General features: G+C 39.2%; 1 protein-coding gene across 2 annotated transcripts in view; it reads left to right on the top strand.

Moving 5' to 3' along the window:
- MYLK4 (myosin light chain kinase family member 4) overlaps positions 1-18,775 on the top strand; it is a 77,907-nt gene that overhangs the window by 43,976 nt on the left and 15,156 nt on the right. The window contains exons 1-4 of one of the 2 annotated variants that reach the window (XM_032116687.1): positions 4,823-5,467; positions 16,259-16,325; positions 16,778-17,246; positions 18,080-18,099. In XM_032116687.1, the coding sequence (XP_031972578.1) occupies positions 4,823-5,467; positions 16,259-16,325; positions 16,778-17,246; positions 18,080-18,099 (1,201 nt within the window). Of the gene's footprint in view, positions 1-4,822; positions 5,468-16,258; positions 16,326-16,777; positions 17,247-18,079; positions 18,100-18,775 lie in introns of those variants that run through there. The other variant, XM_032116698.1, reaches the window with a different exon arrangement.

The following is an 18,775-nucleotide window of genomic DNA, read 5'->3' as shown; positions in this document are numbered from 1 at the left end:
GTCAGGAGAACATATGCTGCTTACACATATGAGTGAGGAATGGCTGGAATGTGGAGCGTGCATCACACACATGCTGCAAACTCATGCATGGCAGGTGTCCCCATGTTATTTCTGAGGGGAAAACACCTCCTCCATAGCAGTAAAATATTAAACTGGACATGGGAGTTTTGGAGATACCTTATCTAGCACAACTCAAGATTGATGAATGTGTACCATGTTCTCCAGATAAAGTTCAGTGGTTGCAGACTTCCACAAAATATGGCATATCCTGATACATGGCTTACAGCCCAAAAACGTTGGAATAAGACTCTACAACTCAAACATTTCCACTTGTGTTCTTGTTTATAATGTTTGATGCCAGCAGACATAAATTTATGAGGTGCACTGTCTGGACCTTTAATTGTTAGGAAAAATGAAGAACTGAACAGAACTAAATTGAAAAGAGTCAGTCTAAAAAAGCAGGGAGGGAGAGGGTAACTCCTGGTAGCATGGGTCCAGTAGAACAAGATAAGGTAAGGCAGGGTAGTTAACAGCTCAGCTGTATGATCAGAGGACCAAGAATTGGTGAAAACTTAGTGAACAACTTTTTTAAGCAGAAGGCAGGCTTTCTTTGGATTGGTAAGTTGTCACGTGAAATTAAAAGAACCACAAATATTACATATTCTTACTGATTAGAAACTGTTTGGATGTTTTGGGCTATGACTTTTTTTTTCCAGTTTTTTTCTCTAATGCCTATGAAACTGAGATACAAACACTGTGGAACTGAGGTCCTCCTGCCTTTTACTGGCTTTGGGGCAGAATGTGCTAAAAGCTTGGTCTGAGCATCTCTGAACTGGAGGATCACTTTCAGAAGCAGACAGCTTATAGAGCTAGGGAGCAAATAGGTATGCTGGGATAATTTCCTAATGCTAGCCAGCTTTCCATATTTGTGTGTGCAGAGAAAATAACACTGGCTGCAATTTGAGCTCAAGAGAGAAATCAGAAAGAAAAATTTACTTCTCCAGTCTGTCCAATCTTCACCTATAGCCCATTTAACTATGTCTATGTAAGGTACAGAGTTTTGTAACATCTTTTACAGGCTCACTGTACCATGTCTGCAGATACGTTAAAAATGTGAAAGCCACAGTAGGAGCAACTGTGTATCCATTGGTACTTAACTGCTATTTCTTCCAAATTTTCAATGCCACTATACTTGGAAAATAATATACACTGCTTTAAGGCCTTTTCCAACTGACCTTGAAATAATTGAGAACTACAGGTTAATTTTCTATTATGTAAAAACCACTCAAAAGAATTCATCATCAACACGGTAGCAGCTGTATATAAGAAATTAGGCTGTATGGCAGATTATCAAATACCATACATTTTCTCAGTTGATTAGCAGGTGTTGGTTACACCTGTGTGCAAAAGTTCCCAAGGTTCAATGTCAGCCTTTGAGCTCACATGGTCTCTGCCATGGTGCAGCGGCCTAGTGTTAATATTCTGAATTGTAGTATTATGCAATGTTGGGAACATGGGGAATCATGTAATCTTTAAAACTAGTGGAATTGCTTTCTTTCCAAAGTATTTCAGTCAGCTGTGTTTCTCTTTTTTCAATTCATGGAAAGTAACCATTGCTGCAGCTTACACCCTTAGTTTCCAACAGACTTTTAAGTAATTTTGGTGCTGTGCAAATCCAATGATCAGTCATCATTAAAGTTTGTGAGATGAAAATAAGAATGCTGTTATATGGGCTTATTTTGTGCATTTATGATAGGTGCAGGTGCTAAGAGATTATTTTCGTTTCTAGGAAAGCTGCATTCAGCTATTTGGTTATTATAAATGGCTCAAATTATTTACATATAGTACTATTGAATTTCATAGCGTAGCAGTAATAATTCACAGCACTAAGAAGGAAATGTTCAAATACTTTAAATTACACTGTTTTTTACAGATCACTTTCCCTTAAGTAATTAATTCTCACTGAACTCCTGAAAAGTATCTGGATATGTAAGATTGGTTCAATTTTACAGTCCAAGAGACAGGGATCACAGATTCCCTGCTGTGAAGAAGTTACTGGCAAGAGCTTTCTGAGCCTAGAAAACAAGCTGATGTTCATTTTCTTTCATTTATTCCTATTTTCAAGCCCCTACACAGCAGTTCTCTCAGTTCAGCTTCAGACAGAACCACAAACATACTGATGAACTTTTAATGAAGCATTTCTATAGTTTGCTTTCTACCCTTTCAGTGTCTGGCATTTTTGTATGTCATGGTAAAATATTAAATCAGTAGGACTTTACAGATGATACTTGATAATAGGATCTTACCTCAGAGAGCTTAAAATTTTTATTAGTGTTTATAGTACTGGTTTGAGGTACTTCACATAGCATTTCCCAGGGCAACTCTTAGCAGAGATTTAAATGTTTAACATATGTGGCTGTGCACAGTAATATAACACATGTTTTTACCACTGCTGTCTGTATGTCCTTTTTTTTTCTTTTAATAATTTCTTGCTTCAACAAAATGTTCCTTTTGGAGAGGATCCTTGTGCCTAACAGTCTTTGCCTCTGAAATTCCCCAGATCAGGAGTCCTAGCTGGATGGGTGGCAAGATCTAATAAATCTTTAACCTATTTTTTTTGTGTGCAGGGAGGACAGGGGACAGGGGAAAGCTGACTGTGAACGCCTGCAGGGATGTTTCATCCAAGATAAATGGCTTTTCAAACCTGGCCAGTTTACAGACATGCAAATGCCTCTTCTGGAAGTTTGTGTCCAACAGGGGCTTCTGCAGATATGAAACTGCCAGGAGAGTTTAGTTCATGTTTCTAGCAGAGATGAACAGAAGAAGAAAAAGGTCTTCAAATATACCTACTCTGCTTGAACTGATGTGATGTTCTTTGCTTTGTTATTACTTCCTCTTTTTTAACTGCTGTCCTGTATATTATTCTTTTCATGAAATAGAGATCTTTAGACTGTTTGGGGTTCTTTTTAATCTTGTTTCCTATTTTAAAAAATATTTAACCTTCTCAGTCTTCTCAGTGAATGTGCTGTGCACAGTAACACATGATGGCCAGCTCTTGGTAATGTCTGTTATTTAAAACATTCGATCCATGTTTTAGGGTCGTGCATGAACACAGTTCACTTTCACTTGCAGTAACATACTGATCCCAGGTGGTGACAAATGTACTTATGAACCTGCAGTAACTGGAGGATAAACTCCTGAATTGGCTTATCCTTATCAACACTGACTACATGTTGAGTCACAAATCATTGCAGAAGAATGCCTTCGGAAGCTTTTGAAAACTTCAGCTGTGATTGACTCTAAAAGACACATTTGGCACCTAAAATTGAAGAGAAGACCATGCAATTTTGAAAGACTATTTAGTGTGTTAGGTATTCAGAATTCACTATGTCCCTTACCTAATTATCCCTCATGCTCCCTGTTTAAAGGATGGAGAAACTGGGGTTGTCAAAAGAAATAATTCACAGGGATCACAAAAGAAGCTCTTGATCCTTTGAACAGAGCAACAGTCTGGCTGTTTTTCAACCATCTGGCCAACTTTATGTGTTTATTTCTATAAAAGATGTGGCAGCAGTGCAGACTGGCCTATGTGTGGTCAATCTATGGCAGACATTTGTCCAAGGTAGCTGTTTCTTTGTGTTTCAGAGGCAGTCTGTCTCCATCAAGCTGATCCATACTGATTTGCTTCTTGCTCCTGTGGAGTATAGCTGACTTGAGATGAGAAATGCTGGTTTTATTCTTTCTTTCAAATTCTGTTTTTATTTTTCTAACCAACATGAAAGGTGTTCAACAATTCAGACCTACCCTTAGGGGAATCCTCTTCCTAGTAATGGAATTTCTTTTTTGTCCAGTGCTGTCTTTCTGAAAGAAACGGAAGTCTTTTTGCAAAAGCAAAACTTAAATAAACTGTTTGAGTTAGGAATACTAATTACTGGTCACGAGACATTTACTGTCAGGGAAACAAAGAAGAGCTGAGTATCAAATGTTCTATTTTGGTATTTGTATGACCAGATCACAGTAAAACACAAGTCTCTTAATTTGTAGCAAATTAGAACAGTCTTGATAAATACAGAACTAAATTAAGATGTTAGCTATGGAGTTAACTACTTGTGCATAAACAGCTAACTATGTGATAGCCGAGACATAAGATAGATAAAAAGGCTCCGATTTTTTTTTTCCCAAATATTTGCATTCCAGCATCTCCTTCTTGTTTTACTTTCTTTAATGTATTTGTTTTTTACCACTCTATTGACTTCCTGCCTGGCATAACAGGCTTTTCAAGGAATAGAAGTTTTCATCTGAAAAATTTACCTTAAAACATAGCAATTTCAAGCAGCCACACTTAAATTCCCTGTAAGGACCCTTATTCTCTTCAGAGCAGGGGTCACATTACATGCTAGGCTTTTGAAAAGCAGCAACACCACTGCCAAATTCTCTCTACCCTTAATGACTTCTCATGTATCGCGTAGCCTTTTTGCTATCAAATGCCATTGGAGTGCAAATAGTTCAGACCTTGCTAGGCTGATATCACTGAACCGAGTGCATTTAGGATATGCATCTCCATATTCACTTAATTTAGAAACAGATAGATAAATATTTGTAAAGAAAAGAATGGATGAAAGGCATTTTTCTCCTAAATAATTTGAGTGTCTCTTTTCTCTGTTTTAGTCAAATATATGAGAGTAGTTTTTAAATTAGTTGAGCTGGAGTTGCCAAACTTGGCTGTATATCTGAGCAGCCTGGATGGAAAGCCTTTGCAACTGATATTGTCCTCAAGCAGCTGATCATCAGAGCATTTCCTTCCCATACCCAAACCAGCAAAATGACCACATCCAGCAGGCAGAGCTCTTCTACGTCTATGGTCAACAATTTGGCCAAAATATTCGATCCAAACACTTTGCAAAACCAAGGGCCGGGTAATGGAATGGAACCTCCTCAAATTCTTCGTGTTGTGAGAAGTAATGTCAGCGCATCTGAAAGTTTCAACATCATGGATGTGAAGTTTGCCTCCCTTGAAGAGAAAATTGATAAACTGTTGACTCTGCAAGACAATGTCCTTAAGAAGCTTAACAGTGTTTCCCAAGAAATCTGTTGCATTGAAAAAGACATTGAGATGGTAAAGGCGGAAACATCTGAACCTGGATTAAGGATGGAAAGAAACAAAAAATTGAAAAATAACGAAATGAAGGGACTTTGCCTTAAAATGAGAAAATCTCTTTCTGATATAAACAGGAAAGCAGAGCAGCAGGTTAAAAGGCTAGATGGACTTGAACAAAGTGTTTCTGGACTACAGAAACTTGTAGGACCTCTGGTAGAGAAGGTGAAAACATTAATAATTCATAATTCAAGTGTAAAACATCATGTTAAAAAACGTAAAGTTTGCAAGGCAGGAGCTGGACATCCCTTTAGGATGCACATTTTCTCGGAGACAACAGCTGGTGACCTGCTCAAGAAGAAAAATGAAAAGGTGAGCCCAGGTTTGTGTTTCATCTTGGCAGGAATCATTGCAAGCTACGGAAGTGTTCTGTTATATGCTCAGCTTTTTCGTTTTGTTGACATTTAAGAAAGAACAACCAATGTGCTCTAGAAGTGAAAAGTATAAGGACAAGCTGAGCAAGTTTCAGTGGAAAAGATATAGAAAAATCTACTTGTTATACAGACCTTCATTTTTTCCTAATTATTCCTTTGCAGCTGTAAAACGCAACAACAAAGAACATAACAAAGATTGACAGGCTTCAGGAGTCTTGGGTCCTGGCCATGAATTTTACAATGATCTTTTCTGGATTTATAATTATCTGGGGGAATCAAGTTGCAGCAGCCATATTATGAGCACCAGGGTCTAGAGATTAGTGGAACTGGTAAAAAGCCTCCTTGGGTCAGGGCATGTACGTACGTTTGTCCTTTATTTCAAAGAACATCTTAAGTGTGCTGTTCTGATCTGCTATTTCTCTGCATTGGTGAGGACTAGGGGACTTCTAAACTGGGATCTGAGGTAGGGTTACCGTAACTGGAGCTGTGGCTTGTGTAAACTTCCCTGGGTAAAAAAATGCCTGTGTTACCATAATGAGAGTTCCATCATGTTCTTTAAAGTTCAGATTAAAAGCCACCAAAAATCTCTTGAAAGACTCTATTGACTCTAATAAGTTCTTGTAAGGTAGCTTGAGTATTTATTTTTTGGTAAAGAAAATTAAGGCATTTCTTCTGACAAAGTATGCTGGTATTTAATTAAGCCACAGTGAACCAAAAAGGTTGCCTTTCATATTTTGTTTTGTTTTGCTTAATTTTTTTTCTCCCAAAAAGTCACATGCAGGCTTTACTCTTTGGTTCATTTAAAGAATAGTTCTTGAGTTTGTTTTTCTAAAGTTTTTGAGCAGGAAGAACATCATGTGAAGGTATTAATGGAAACAGCGTTCCTTGAAATAAAGAAGCGCTGCACCCAATATTATTCAAAATAGCCTGGTCAGCAAACCGTGTGCTTTTCAGCTTGGTTACCCTAAGGCAACCCCACTTCTTTGATAGACAAGAAGCACTTGAGCCTGCAAAGGAAACTATAAAAATATCAGTCAGTGCTGAGTAGCAACAGAGGAACATCTTGTAAAGCTCTATCAGCTGAACTGACTGATCTTTCACTATGTAAGGATATAAATTGTGCATCCTTGTTTCCAGAGCATCATTAATTGAAGAGAAAAATAGCTTCCTTGCCAAAGAAGACTGACAACAAAAATCGTCATCACTGGCCCTTCTTGAACATCAGGCTGGGCTGGTTTAAAAAAAGGAGTTTCAACAAGAGAGAAGTTTTCTTGTTTTATACAATTACTTGGATAAGAAAAGATTATTTATTTTGAGCATCTGAGTTTAGGCCTTCTTTTATTTTTCAAAACATCAACGAAAACTTCTGTTGTAAAAGCCCCATTGGAATGAGACCCACAGGTCATCTCTGTAATGCTGCCATCTCTGCAGTTTTTGGTAGAGATCTACTTATCTTGGTGAAAGTATATATTCATCTAAACTATTTATAAATGTAAACTGAATCAGGCCTGCCACATTAATGAACTGGCAGCTCCTAGAGACCAGAGTAGGTGCAAGGCTCTCTGCAATAGAAACACTGGTTTGGAGAAAGGAGAGGACCTTGGAGGCTTTGCTGGTGAGTTTGTGGTAACCAACGGGTGTAGCAGAACAGGAGGAGCTTGTGCTCCTGGTGGGTCAGAGGGGAGCCAGGGTGGTAGAGATGCAGGTGCCCCATGGAGAGTTCAGTGCTATGAAAGACCTGGAAGTAGAGGCAAGGGGCCTTTAACGTGATGAAAACAGGTAGCCTACAGACAAGGACCCAGTAAAGAGGGGAGTAAGTGGAGTCTCTGTCTTTTTCCAACAGCAGCTACATTTGTAATCCCCTCACTGATTCATTTTTATTTAGGCAGACTCTTGGAGATGTTGAGTGGACTTGGTAGGAACTTGTCTAGCATGTGGGCTTAGGAAAGGCAGCATGAGCATGTCTGGAATCACGCTGATGATATTATTATGTTTATATTTTGTTTGTTTTATGAGATAGCATACATATGTTAGCTTGTCGTTACCTCCTCTCTGTGTGTTTGATTTATTAGAAAAGGACCATCATAAAATTACCAGGCTATCCTGTGAACAACAGCTGGCTTTGGTAAACACTTAGTCATCTTAGGTTTAAGTAAAAACAGACTTGAAGTCAGCCCTGCATTAGGAGTAACAGAACATGGAATGATATCCTTCAGCAGAGACTGCCGAGCTTGGCTGTCAGCTTAGTAGGAGACAGTGTGGACCAGCATTTAGGGCAAGCAGACTCTCCTCTGGGTGAGATGGTAAGAATAGGATCTCTGAGCAAGTTAGTGAAAATACTGATCCAGGAGGCACTGTGAAGCTGGTTGCTCATGCCTCCATATTTGAACTGGATCTCCATATTTTTCTATATGTTTTATATAGTTGTGATTAAAGTAAAAGGAAAAGCAAAGGAATAGAAAAATAGGGGATCTCACCCTTGAAGAGTTTTACACCTGAAATACAGCACTAATACCTGATGTAGCAATGAACAAATTTATCCAAATGTGCAAATACCAATCCTTGCTTCTCTTAACAGAATCATCGTTCCTGTCTCTAGTCCCACCTGATGACAATTTTGAACAGTGCTGACCCCATAGAAGTGCAAGCTGCCAGGCAGTAAGAACAACATCTCTTGTATCCTAGGTGGACTTTGTGTGGCAACACTGAGCAACCCTTCAATCCCTTTAGACATGCACAGTCCTATTCTGTTTCTGTACAGCCACGAACAAGGCAATCTATTCACTACAGTTAGTTCAGAAGGACAGTACCCACTTCTATGCACTGCTGGAGATGGTCAGATGTTTTGGATGATGTTCCTATTTGTCATCCACCCTGCTCCAGCTATGAGTAAATGCCATCTCTTAGTTCTAACAGCTGAGCTGTCTGAAAAATGTTTGACTGTCCCCAGCCTGGTTCTGCAAAATAATCCAATCATAACTTATGAATGAATTACTAGTAGGTGGTGCAGTGGGTGGCCATAGGTACAACAGGATAAGGCAGTGAATAGTGTTTACCTACTGCTTACCTGTCTTTCCATCCTTCCTTCTCTAGAGAGGTGCTGCTCTTTGCTTAATGTAGTACTGTTTTTTAATTTTTCCTAACTGTCTCTTTTTACAGAACCATATTACGTAGAGAGCTGTGAAAGAGGCAGAACAGAGAGGGAAGATGGGGAATGAGAGAGAAGTAAGCAGCTGGGGTGTGTAATCTCTCTCCTGGCATCAGCAGCAGCTGGAACAGTTTCCTAATCACAGACTCCACAGGCATATTTTGTGCTCTTGCAAAATATAGGGATTGCTCTCTTCTGAAGCAAATTTCTGCTTTCCTGCCTTTTACTGCCATCCTGAAATACCTCCACTGCCTCATACAGGAGTTTAGTTTCTTTCTGGTTTGGGTTGAAGCTGTTATATGGTATAGCTTGGAGACACTTCATGCTTTGTCGATGCTGCCAAATGCTTCCCAGTCGTTTTCCACTGAGTGCAGCATGACCTTATCACCACATGGCTGAGAGGAGTAGCGTGTACTACTCGTCGTTTAAGTTATTTTGTCACTATTGCCACTCAGGAAAATCAGCAGTTCTACAGTAAGTGTCTTTAAAAGCCTTGAGGTTTTCCTCAAATACACCTTTTTAAGTAGTCTGATAATCCTGTTGCAAAATGTTCCTGTCTGTAACTCCGTTTTCCATCCTACTTCTTTCACTTATAAAGAAAGAGGGTAAAATAATACTTCACTTGTTTCCTCCAAATTAAAGAGTTTAGAGATTCTGTACTATTAACCTGCAAATACTCATCTGGAGAGCCAGAAAGTCCATTTTGTTGCCATCGTAAAGTAGTGTTGAACTTCCTGCAGTTGCCTGCAGGTGTCTGTAGCTTTGGTTTTCTGATATTTCTACAGGCTTTGCTTGAGGAATAACAACCATTAGCAGTTTGGGGCTGTTTCCCACACTAAAGACATGCCAGCGGTGGGAGCTGTGTTTTCTGCTTGAACCCTGTGTACCTCCTGTGCAGGTATCACACTGCAATTGCAGGTCACTGGCTGCTTTAGTAGGAGCCCACAATGAAACTGCTGTTTGCCACATGTGTTTTAAGATCCATTCAGCCTCAGTCTATAACTGTTCTGATTCCTTCATTTTGCCTACAGATGCTAACAGGTCCCTTATGTATTGTTTAAATTCTCTCCAAATTGGCCATGTTCCGTGTATTTTTATTCTTTCAGCCAAATAAGTAGGAATTGGTTTTTTTTTTTTTTTTCTTTTTAAAATCTATTTGCAAGAGTTTCTGCTGTGGTCAGTGGTTTCAATAGTAGAGATTTCTGCAGAATTTCAGCAGATGGGTTGCGTGTTGCTTGGGCAATGAAGCTGGTCAGCACTCTCAGTTGCCATTATACTTGAGAATGCTCTTCTTTCCCTCAGGACTGATGCCTTTACTTAAATATCTTGGTAGAAGAATTTCAGCTTTTGAGTGAGCTGTAGTATGTCAGAGTTAAAATTCTCTCTCTAAAACTGGTAAGTTTTCTCAGGACAATGTTTCCATCTTGTTTTGCCCTGTTCTCTCCCTTAGTGACAGCCATAGGAGTTGTTTCATGCCTTTTCAATTCATAATGCTGTTTAACGTTGTTTTCATTTACACTCAGAACTTGCTGTCTGCTGTACGATGTTCCCTGCGTAGGATCACTTCCTGAACACTGTTGGGATTTTTCTGTCTCTGCAAGTCTGAAAATGTATGAAATCAAAGTAGACACAGCTAATTTCTAAATACCTACGTGCCACATTGGATGGGTTTCGGGCTTGACATGAATGCCTATGTGTTAGAGTGACCACTGTAGGAATCCATTACAATTCCTTTGCAAAACTAGGGAGACGTTATGATGAAGATAAAGAGATAACTGCTAAGTGCAGGAAAGCAAAGCAAGGCAGCTCATCAGAGAGCAGTCCTGTAAAAGCAGAAGGTTACTCAAAGAGGTGAGACAGCGGTAGGAGGGATTTGCTCAGGGAGGAAGCCTTTGTCCACTGCAGCCATCTAAAATTCACCTTCTGTCATCAGATATCCTTGACATTTAGGCAGTTTTCTGGTAATGGCTCCTCTCAGCCCCTATCAGAAAGTGTAGGGGTACCATGGTTGACCATATCCTCTGGTAGCAGAGTGCTATTGCAACTAAATGTGGCATCTCCACCACACTGAGTTTTAGTAACAAGGGTGGCTGCTTTGAAACACAACTAATTTGGTGCCATCCTGGCAGCACCCTGGCTTTTGCATACACATGCAGTAGTGAGAAGGAGCAGTGATGGGTGGCTGGACAGCAGCCCCCAGAGAGCCTGGAATGAGCCCCACCACATTTCATTCGCTGGGCTCTGCATGGTGAGGTGCCACAGGACCACAGTCTTTCTATAAAGGGAAAAATTTAAAAAAACCCAAACAGGTCTTTCCCCTCAAATCAAACTCCCTTCTTCTTAAATGAATTGTTAGGAAACCTGCATTTCTGGAGTCCAATTCAAAGTGAGTCATCAAAGCTGTAGGAGATGATTTCTTAAGTTTATAACCCTTTGGATGGAAATCTCACAACTGTGTGATCTTGGAGAAAAGTTTAGGAAGGGCAGTTCATAAAGTGTGAAGATATTTTCCATCCATACCATTGCCTGCTTAGCTCAGCTGAGTTAGTTAAGTTGAGAAATACTCTCTTAATAGTGAGGCTACTTAACTGATACTGTAGTAAAAAAATTGCCTGAGTAGTTTGACAAGTGGGTGGTTTGTCCCCACAAAGATCTGCTGGTGATTTGGCTTTCAAGATGGAATTTTTTCCTCCTTTCTCACACTGTGACAGTACTGGAACCCACTTAGGAGGATGACCCATTTAATAGCAGTGGCACAGGTGCATATGAGGCACATGTGCACCCTGTCAGTCATCACACATGTAAGGACATTGAGCAGTATAGAGAAGGGATAGATGTGAGGCTGTCCAATGTGTTGGTAAGAAAAGCAGCTGAAATCTTCAGTACTTGTGCTTGCCTGACATTGCTCCTGATTTGAGAAACTCAAAAATGATAGTAACTGGTTGATTTGATTTCCCAGATGCAGTGAAAGGATGTGTCAAAGCCAGATAATGATGAGTACTCTGGTCTTAGTGGGTGTCTCAGTAGCCTCAGATTTGTTGGTGATTATTACAGGCCTCTGTGTATTCCAGAGACATTAAAAGGGAACCAATCAATTGGAGTTAAAACATCTACCTCCAGAGCTCTTCTTGTGCCTGAAAATGACTCTGTTAAATGACAGCAACTAGACCTCAAGACAAAAGTAAGATGTTTAGAACCAACCTGTCACTGTTAGTGGAACTCGTTGCATCTTCACTAAGGCTATGGTCTCTGTCCTCAGCCTGGTTGCATGAAAGCCTTTTCTACTCTTCTGTGTAAGATTCGTGGTTTTGAGAAGAATGGCCTGGCAGGAGGAAGCATCCATTTGAAACAGGACAGCCACTTCTTCTCCAGCACAGGGGGTGGGAAGTCAGCAAACTTTCGTGGGGAATGGACAACACTTTGGCTTCACTGATTTTCTGCTTCTTCCCTAGGATGATATTGCTCTGAGGGATTTTTCACATACAGAGGTTGTTACCTCATTACCTACGTATTTTCAAAGCAGCAGGTCACATAGAACTTCTCTTGTATTTTGTATTGGGGGAATCACAATTCTCATGGTTCAGAGCTTATTTTTTGTGTGTGGTTAGAAAATATTTGTAGATTGAGTTTTTATTTTACAGAGGAATGATTTCTTTATCTAGTTCAAGGAGCTCTATCAAAATCATGCAAGAGTCAGAATCTTTGCCAGCAGTTCTTATAGTGTACCAAAAAAAATAATGACATGGAAGCAGATGCACCACCTACCAATAAAAGCAGAATTCCCGTGTGTATGGTTTTTAGCACTTACAAGTTTGTATCAAAAATGCTCTCACTGAATATTTGACACTGCTGTGGGGGGTGGGGGAAGAAAAGGGTATGTATTGAAGAGGAATATGAAAGGGCAGGAGGAGATGGATTCCAGCTTTGGTGGATGGCACAGGAGACATCACCATGCATGTGGTTGCCCCGAGGGCTCTGTCATACGTTCTGCACTCTCCTGGGAACCAGTGAGGAGATACTGGGAGCATCCTCAGTACAGTGCTCAGGTGGCAAAGCCCATAGCTGGGTTCTGGCTGTTAGGGAAACTCATTAATTGCAAATCTCAAGTAACTTAATAATTTTGATAAATGAATGGTGGTCAGATCTTACACAAAACCAGGTTATCTTGACATAATAGAGCTCTGCAAACTATCAAGAACATGAGAAAGTGACACAGAGTTAAAATGTGGTTTAGGCATATGCAAAGGTTTGTGTCTTGGTATTGGCAAATGGAAGCTGAGGTTATTGTCTTGGTATCAAGTGAAATGTGATGGGGTGATAAAGAACCTCTAACTGAATGGTTGGGGCTGCTTCATGAGGCCATTCATTACAGAAATTTTTGCAGTAGGAAAAAAAGAATCAAAGAGTTTTATTAGGTGAATAAAAAAATCTGGAAGTTAACTAAAAAAACATTCCAAGGGTAGGACTGCTTCAGTATAAAGAAGGAATTTAACCATGTACAGATCATTAAAATGGAGTCAGATGTCTATAAAAGACATTAATTTCTTGCTCCATTTGAAATTTCTATTAGAATATATTATATTTATATATATTATTGCTTTTTGCTTAATTTCTGCAGGTTTCTAAAGTCAATTTAAATAATTTCCAATTTTTTCTTTTTCCATTGGTCTATACTGAAGTTTCAGCCTCTGGACTATCTCACATTATTTTGTATCATCACCTGGGCTTTTAATCTGTCTCTCTTGCTTAGGGTCTGGCAGAATTCTGTGAAAGAATATGTTTAAGTCTAGAAAATGTTTTTTTTTGAAGACACAATTCAAAATTGTGTAGATACAGACACCTTTTTCCTGTGGTATACTTTACAGGGTTACAACACAAACTTTTATATTTAACCTTTGTGAAATGAAAATGTAAAATTCATTGAAAGCTTTTGGCTTGTATGACTAGGAAAAAGTACTATTTGCCATTTCCCTAATTTTTTTTAATATTCAAATCATTACAGAAAGGGGAAAAAATGTTTTCTACTAAGAAATATTGATTACAGTCATTTTAGAAAATACAGACTGTAGAAAGTCATGTAACCTGTTTTGGAGGAATAATACATAAATAAATAACACATTGTTAGGGATTAAGTTAAAAAGAGCCTTAAGAAAGCTCTAACAGACTGAGGGAAGAGGAGCGGTGTGAAGAGTAGTTAGGTGGGATAGAGGTCTTTAACAAACCACCACACCTTTCAGATGAGATTTTCAAAGAGTGTCACAGCTTTTGGGAGTTGTGGGCTCTCAGAGCAGCTGCTCAGCTGCCTGGGGCTGGACATCACGCATGCCCCTGACAAACTACAAGGAGGTCTTTGTACTGCCTGTGGCTGGGATGGGAAGGATAATTTGATTTCTGTCAGCTCTAGAGAACCTGGAGAACCGCCACCCTTTAGAGGGGAGAAATAATGAGCAAAAGTTCTTGCTTTTATTGCCTGGTCAAGATTTGACAAATTGAAGTCGCATGTTGCTACAAACAGCAAAATGTGGAGAAAACTGGGTTATTCATATATAAACTACTCATGTATTTACAAGTACTTCAATATCTAGTCCTTATATTTGTATTTCTTACTCTAGTGTACTCTTGACCCTATATTTATTGCAAATTGATTCTGAAGGAGATCAGTAAATAATTCATTTGTATTCTTTTTTTTTTTTTTTTTTTCATTTAAATTAGTATGAACTCCTCATCTGCTGGCATCTGCTGGTAAAATGTCAGAGATCAGAAATGGTGCTTGAATAAACACGGTAGTAATTTATGTAATGCCCTGGCAGTCTCAGGTATTCAGCACTGTGCAGTGTTCCTTCCACTAGACGGATTTTCAAAAGCTGGCTTCTGTATTTCACACCTGCAAAACTACAGCAATATTTAGTTGGAAGTGCTGTGTGTCTGCAATTAATTCTGAATGCAAAAGTGAAACCTGGCCTCATGCATCAAAGAGCTTGGAGGCCACTTCCCTGGTTATTTGCTCAGCTGACTGTGTTTGATCAGAGCTGATGTCCTCAGCGGTACAGAGAGGCTGACATACTTACAGGAATCCGAGTGCATTACTAATTGCCAACACAGTGCAGAATAAATAAGTCTGTGGCTTTTCCCTATTTTATTTATTTTTTTTATTGCTTTTTAGAGCACTGGTTGATTCCCTGTGTTCCATCTGGCAACATTACATTTATATTTAAGTTCTGTGGGAACAAGGCTCCGATTTATATTTCGAGGGTATTTACCTGGTTGTATTGTGGCCTTTTTCATTTTGTGGCCTGCAGTTTCCTGGGACAAACTGCATCCCAAATAATTGTCAGTCTCAGGTCTTATGCTTATGTTACAGTTTCTTTGTCCCTTGCAGATCAAGAATTTGTGAACAAGTCCTGTTGAAATCGCTCCATGCAGTTACATTCAGTTTGTCTCCACTCTTTTGGCTTCTCATGGAATTTCCTTTCCCTTGAACTCTGCTTATAGTGGATACACATTGCTTTGATTTCATGCCTAATTTCTATATAGCCTGATGAAATTAAAATAAAAAAATAAAGCATAAAAAAATGCAGAGGGCTTACCAGAACAAATGTTTAGTAATAGGACTGGTTGGTGGCCAGAGCTGTGGGACTGATCACATGGTTAAGACACTCAAAAGTAAGTGCCTGAACCTGTATATTTTGTTGGGATGTGTACAATACTGCTTTAGCTGGTAGTCCGTCTGGAAAGTACTTGGAGGTATCTGCACTTTTCACACTGTGTGGATCTAATAATAATTATAATGACAGTGCCAGTTCCATAGCACTGTGAGAGGAAGAAGGCAGGTGAAAAAAGGAGCACCAAGCAACAGCAAGAACCAGGTTGTGCTGTGGTCACCTACTAAACCAGTCTAGGAGTGGCCCGTGAAAAAACACATCGAGCACACAGCATAGAAACAGGAGTTAATATCCACAAAGGGAACAGTAATTGCAGAGGTGAGGACCTGGATTGGTATGAAGCACCTCTAGATGTCACTACAACATTGTAAAATGTAGGTAAGAGAAGGGTACAAAGCTGAAGTTACGGGCTTATACGCTCCAAATCCTGGTTACTGTCTCAGCCCTTAATAAATTGTTGCATCATTTAAAAAGTCATTACCAACGGTTGATTAAACAGCAAGAAAATTTTTGATATGTGTCAGTAAGATCATTACTGAACATTTTACTAGAATATTAAATATTCCGAGATCTGGTTTAACCTAGTTTTTTAACAGCAAAAGCTAGTACAGGGCAGCAGCTGATTCCTGGATTCTTCTTTGGTTTGGTCTCTGCGGTTCAGTTCTGATCCTTTCTAGGCTGTTTTTATGCCAACACTGATGCTGATTACAACCAAGATAATTTCTCTTGCTTTGCACTGGTATCAATTCAATCGGCTTGTAGTGATTAAAATAAGGACCATCATTTATAGAAATGTGTGAGTTAGAACACAGAGAATTTGACCAAAAAAAAAAAAAAAACAACAGGCTGTGATTTCATGAGGACGAACACAACATGTGCACTATATAAATTGACTAATATGTCAATTGCCTTCCCACAGGTCATCAAAGAAAGGTCACATTTGAATGAAACAGAAACAAAAGAAAAGAAACCACCAGATTCAACAGGTTAGACTATTTTTTTTCTCTGATCAACCTCTAGTTCCTAAGAAATAGAACAGAAATAGCCATGACTTTCCTGAGCAGCTCCAGTGAAGTTGCTTGGATTACATGTGTGTTCATCAGCATAAGTGAGCACAGGGTATCCAACTGTTCGGCAAGATGCTTTGCATGAGGAGTTTATTGACCTTGACTTGGCTGACATTAACTTTGCATGAGAAAAACATTTTCTAGTGCTGTGTCTCAAAGAAAGCATTTGTGACCCATGCAATCCCAGTTTTAAATAAGTAGTCTGCTCTTGCTTAGGTGACACTTGTATGGACCTTGAAAGTGGGAGTGGAAAGCAAATGCCTAGTTCAAAATTCAACAGGAGTTATGCTAAGTGTGCAGCCCTACTCTAATACTGTTACTGACTATCAGGAAACCACTGACAGATTCCTTTGCATCCTCTTTACTTATAGATGGGCGCATCCAGCAGAGTGAGTCCTGTTCTCGGGAAGAGGAAGTTGATAAGCTCAACAAGGAAAATGCCAAGAGGGAAAGTTCCATTCTGCTTGAAGTGGATCCTCCCAAATTTGATACTGAAGAGTCAGAGCAGAAAGGAGAAAGTTTGTCTTTAGGAAGCCATTATGAATATAGGAGACACTCTTTTCAGGAATCCTTCACTCCAGAAAAGCAGCAGGAAGAAGATGCTGTTGATGATGCTTGTCAAAAACTAACTGTGCAGGAGACAGAGAGTGAGTCCCCAGCAGATGAGAAGAAGAAGGAAAAAGTGCCTGAAGATGCATTTGAGGAACAGCAAGAGGAGAAAGAGAATAAAGGGGAAGGAAATGCTGATAAGAGTAAAAAAGGTGCTGAGGAACCACCAGCTCCTTCCCAAAAGGAAAATGTGGCAGAACAAAGTCATGATGATGAGGTATCAGAGGGAAGGTAAGATCTGAAATTCAAACTACACATTCTGAAGAGACCCTTGCTTCAAAAAAATGTGTAATTCAAGTTTCAAGTCCAAGTGGCTGATTTGTATAAGTATTGGTGAAAATTTAGCCCAATACAAAAGTGAAAAATATGTTTATGCCTCTGATCTAAGTGAAATGATACTCTTAAAAAAGACTGGCAAACAATCTACCACAAACGGTATTAGCAGTGTGTTATGGTTGTTTGCTTGGGAAATATATCAGGAACACGGGAATTATGTTAGGTTATTCTTTATCTCTGAGGAGAATTCTCCCATAGTTTTGTTTGTATACTGCAACATCATATAACATCAGCAAAATAGATTAGGCCATCTGCCAACTGGGAATTAACTTACTGCAAAATGTAGTAACTTAAAGGACAACATAAAAATGTGATAATTTGCCCAGGCAATTGACCTGATAAATTTGTTTACTGCAATTCTTTCTTTCCTGGATTTAATAGATAGCCTTTCAGGGATAAACACGTTTAAGCTCTCAGGAACCTGTATGTACAAAGTGGAATTCCAATGCTTTCCCCTTGCTTTAAAGGTGAGATTGATAGCCTAATGTCAAGTTTAGAAGAACTCAGGTGAGGTTTTCAGTAACTGAGAAACATTTTGCTGTCGTGATTAATTTAAGAGCCATTTTTATTTCTCAAGGTGAATATTAAACTAGTTAATTTTACACCGTGAAACAAAATAGCTTAATGTTATTTGAATTCAATAGCTGTGTAGGCATTTTTCACCTATGTTTCTAAAGTTGCTCTGCTTTAAGTGTACTCTGCACTAATACCATGTTTTGTCCTTGCAGGTGTAAAAGCTGCGAAAAAGGTACAGGAAATTCTAGTTCAATCCCTGGGCAGACCTGCCAATTTGAGCATAGTGATAGCAGTGAGCATCAAGTGCATGATGAAGGCCTAGTCAAAGATGACAACAAAAAGAGCAGAGTAGTTGCAGGAAGCACTGATGGCATATGTAAAACTATAAAAAGCAAGGAACTAGCCTAAAGGCAAAGCATTTGATTTCATGGGTATTGCAGTGATGAGCAGAGAGCAGTATCTGTAGAAGTGAATGATTTTGTGATTGTAATTAGTAGCGGAAAAAGGTGTGCATGGTTCCTCTGATGGGAAATAGTTGTTCATGGACCACATCCTAAACTGATGAGAAGTAACATGATTCTGCTTGCTTCCATCTTAGAGGCTTCTGTTCTGTCAGAAATTATTCACAATTAATCTGCTTCTGCCACAATTACTCCACTAATACTACCCTCTCTCCCTTTTCTTTTAACAAAAGAGCTAAAACCCCTAAGTACAGAGTGGAGGGAGAAATTATATCAGGTGCAGCAAACTCGGTCGACCTGTGGAAGTGTTGAGAATGTGTGTTAACAGAGAATCTGCAATGCTGTGGACATAGCCTGAAAAACCAGCTTGCTCATATTTGTACCATTGTAATCTGAAGTGAGAACAACTGCAGTCTACAAAGCAAATACAGACTTTTGTGTGGAAGC

This window comes from Corvus moneduloides, chromosome 1 (genome assembly GCF_009650955.1).
Source record: "Corvus moneduloides isolate bCorMon1 chromosome 1, bCorMon1.pri, whole genome shotgun sequence".
Taxonomy (NCBI): domain Eukaryota; kingdom Metazoa; phylum Chordata; class Aves; order Passeriformes; family Corvidae; genus Corvus; species Corvus moneduloides.
Note: the sequence above shows the minus strand (reverse complement) of the source record. Positions and strands in the feature narration are given on the sequence as shown.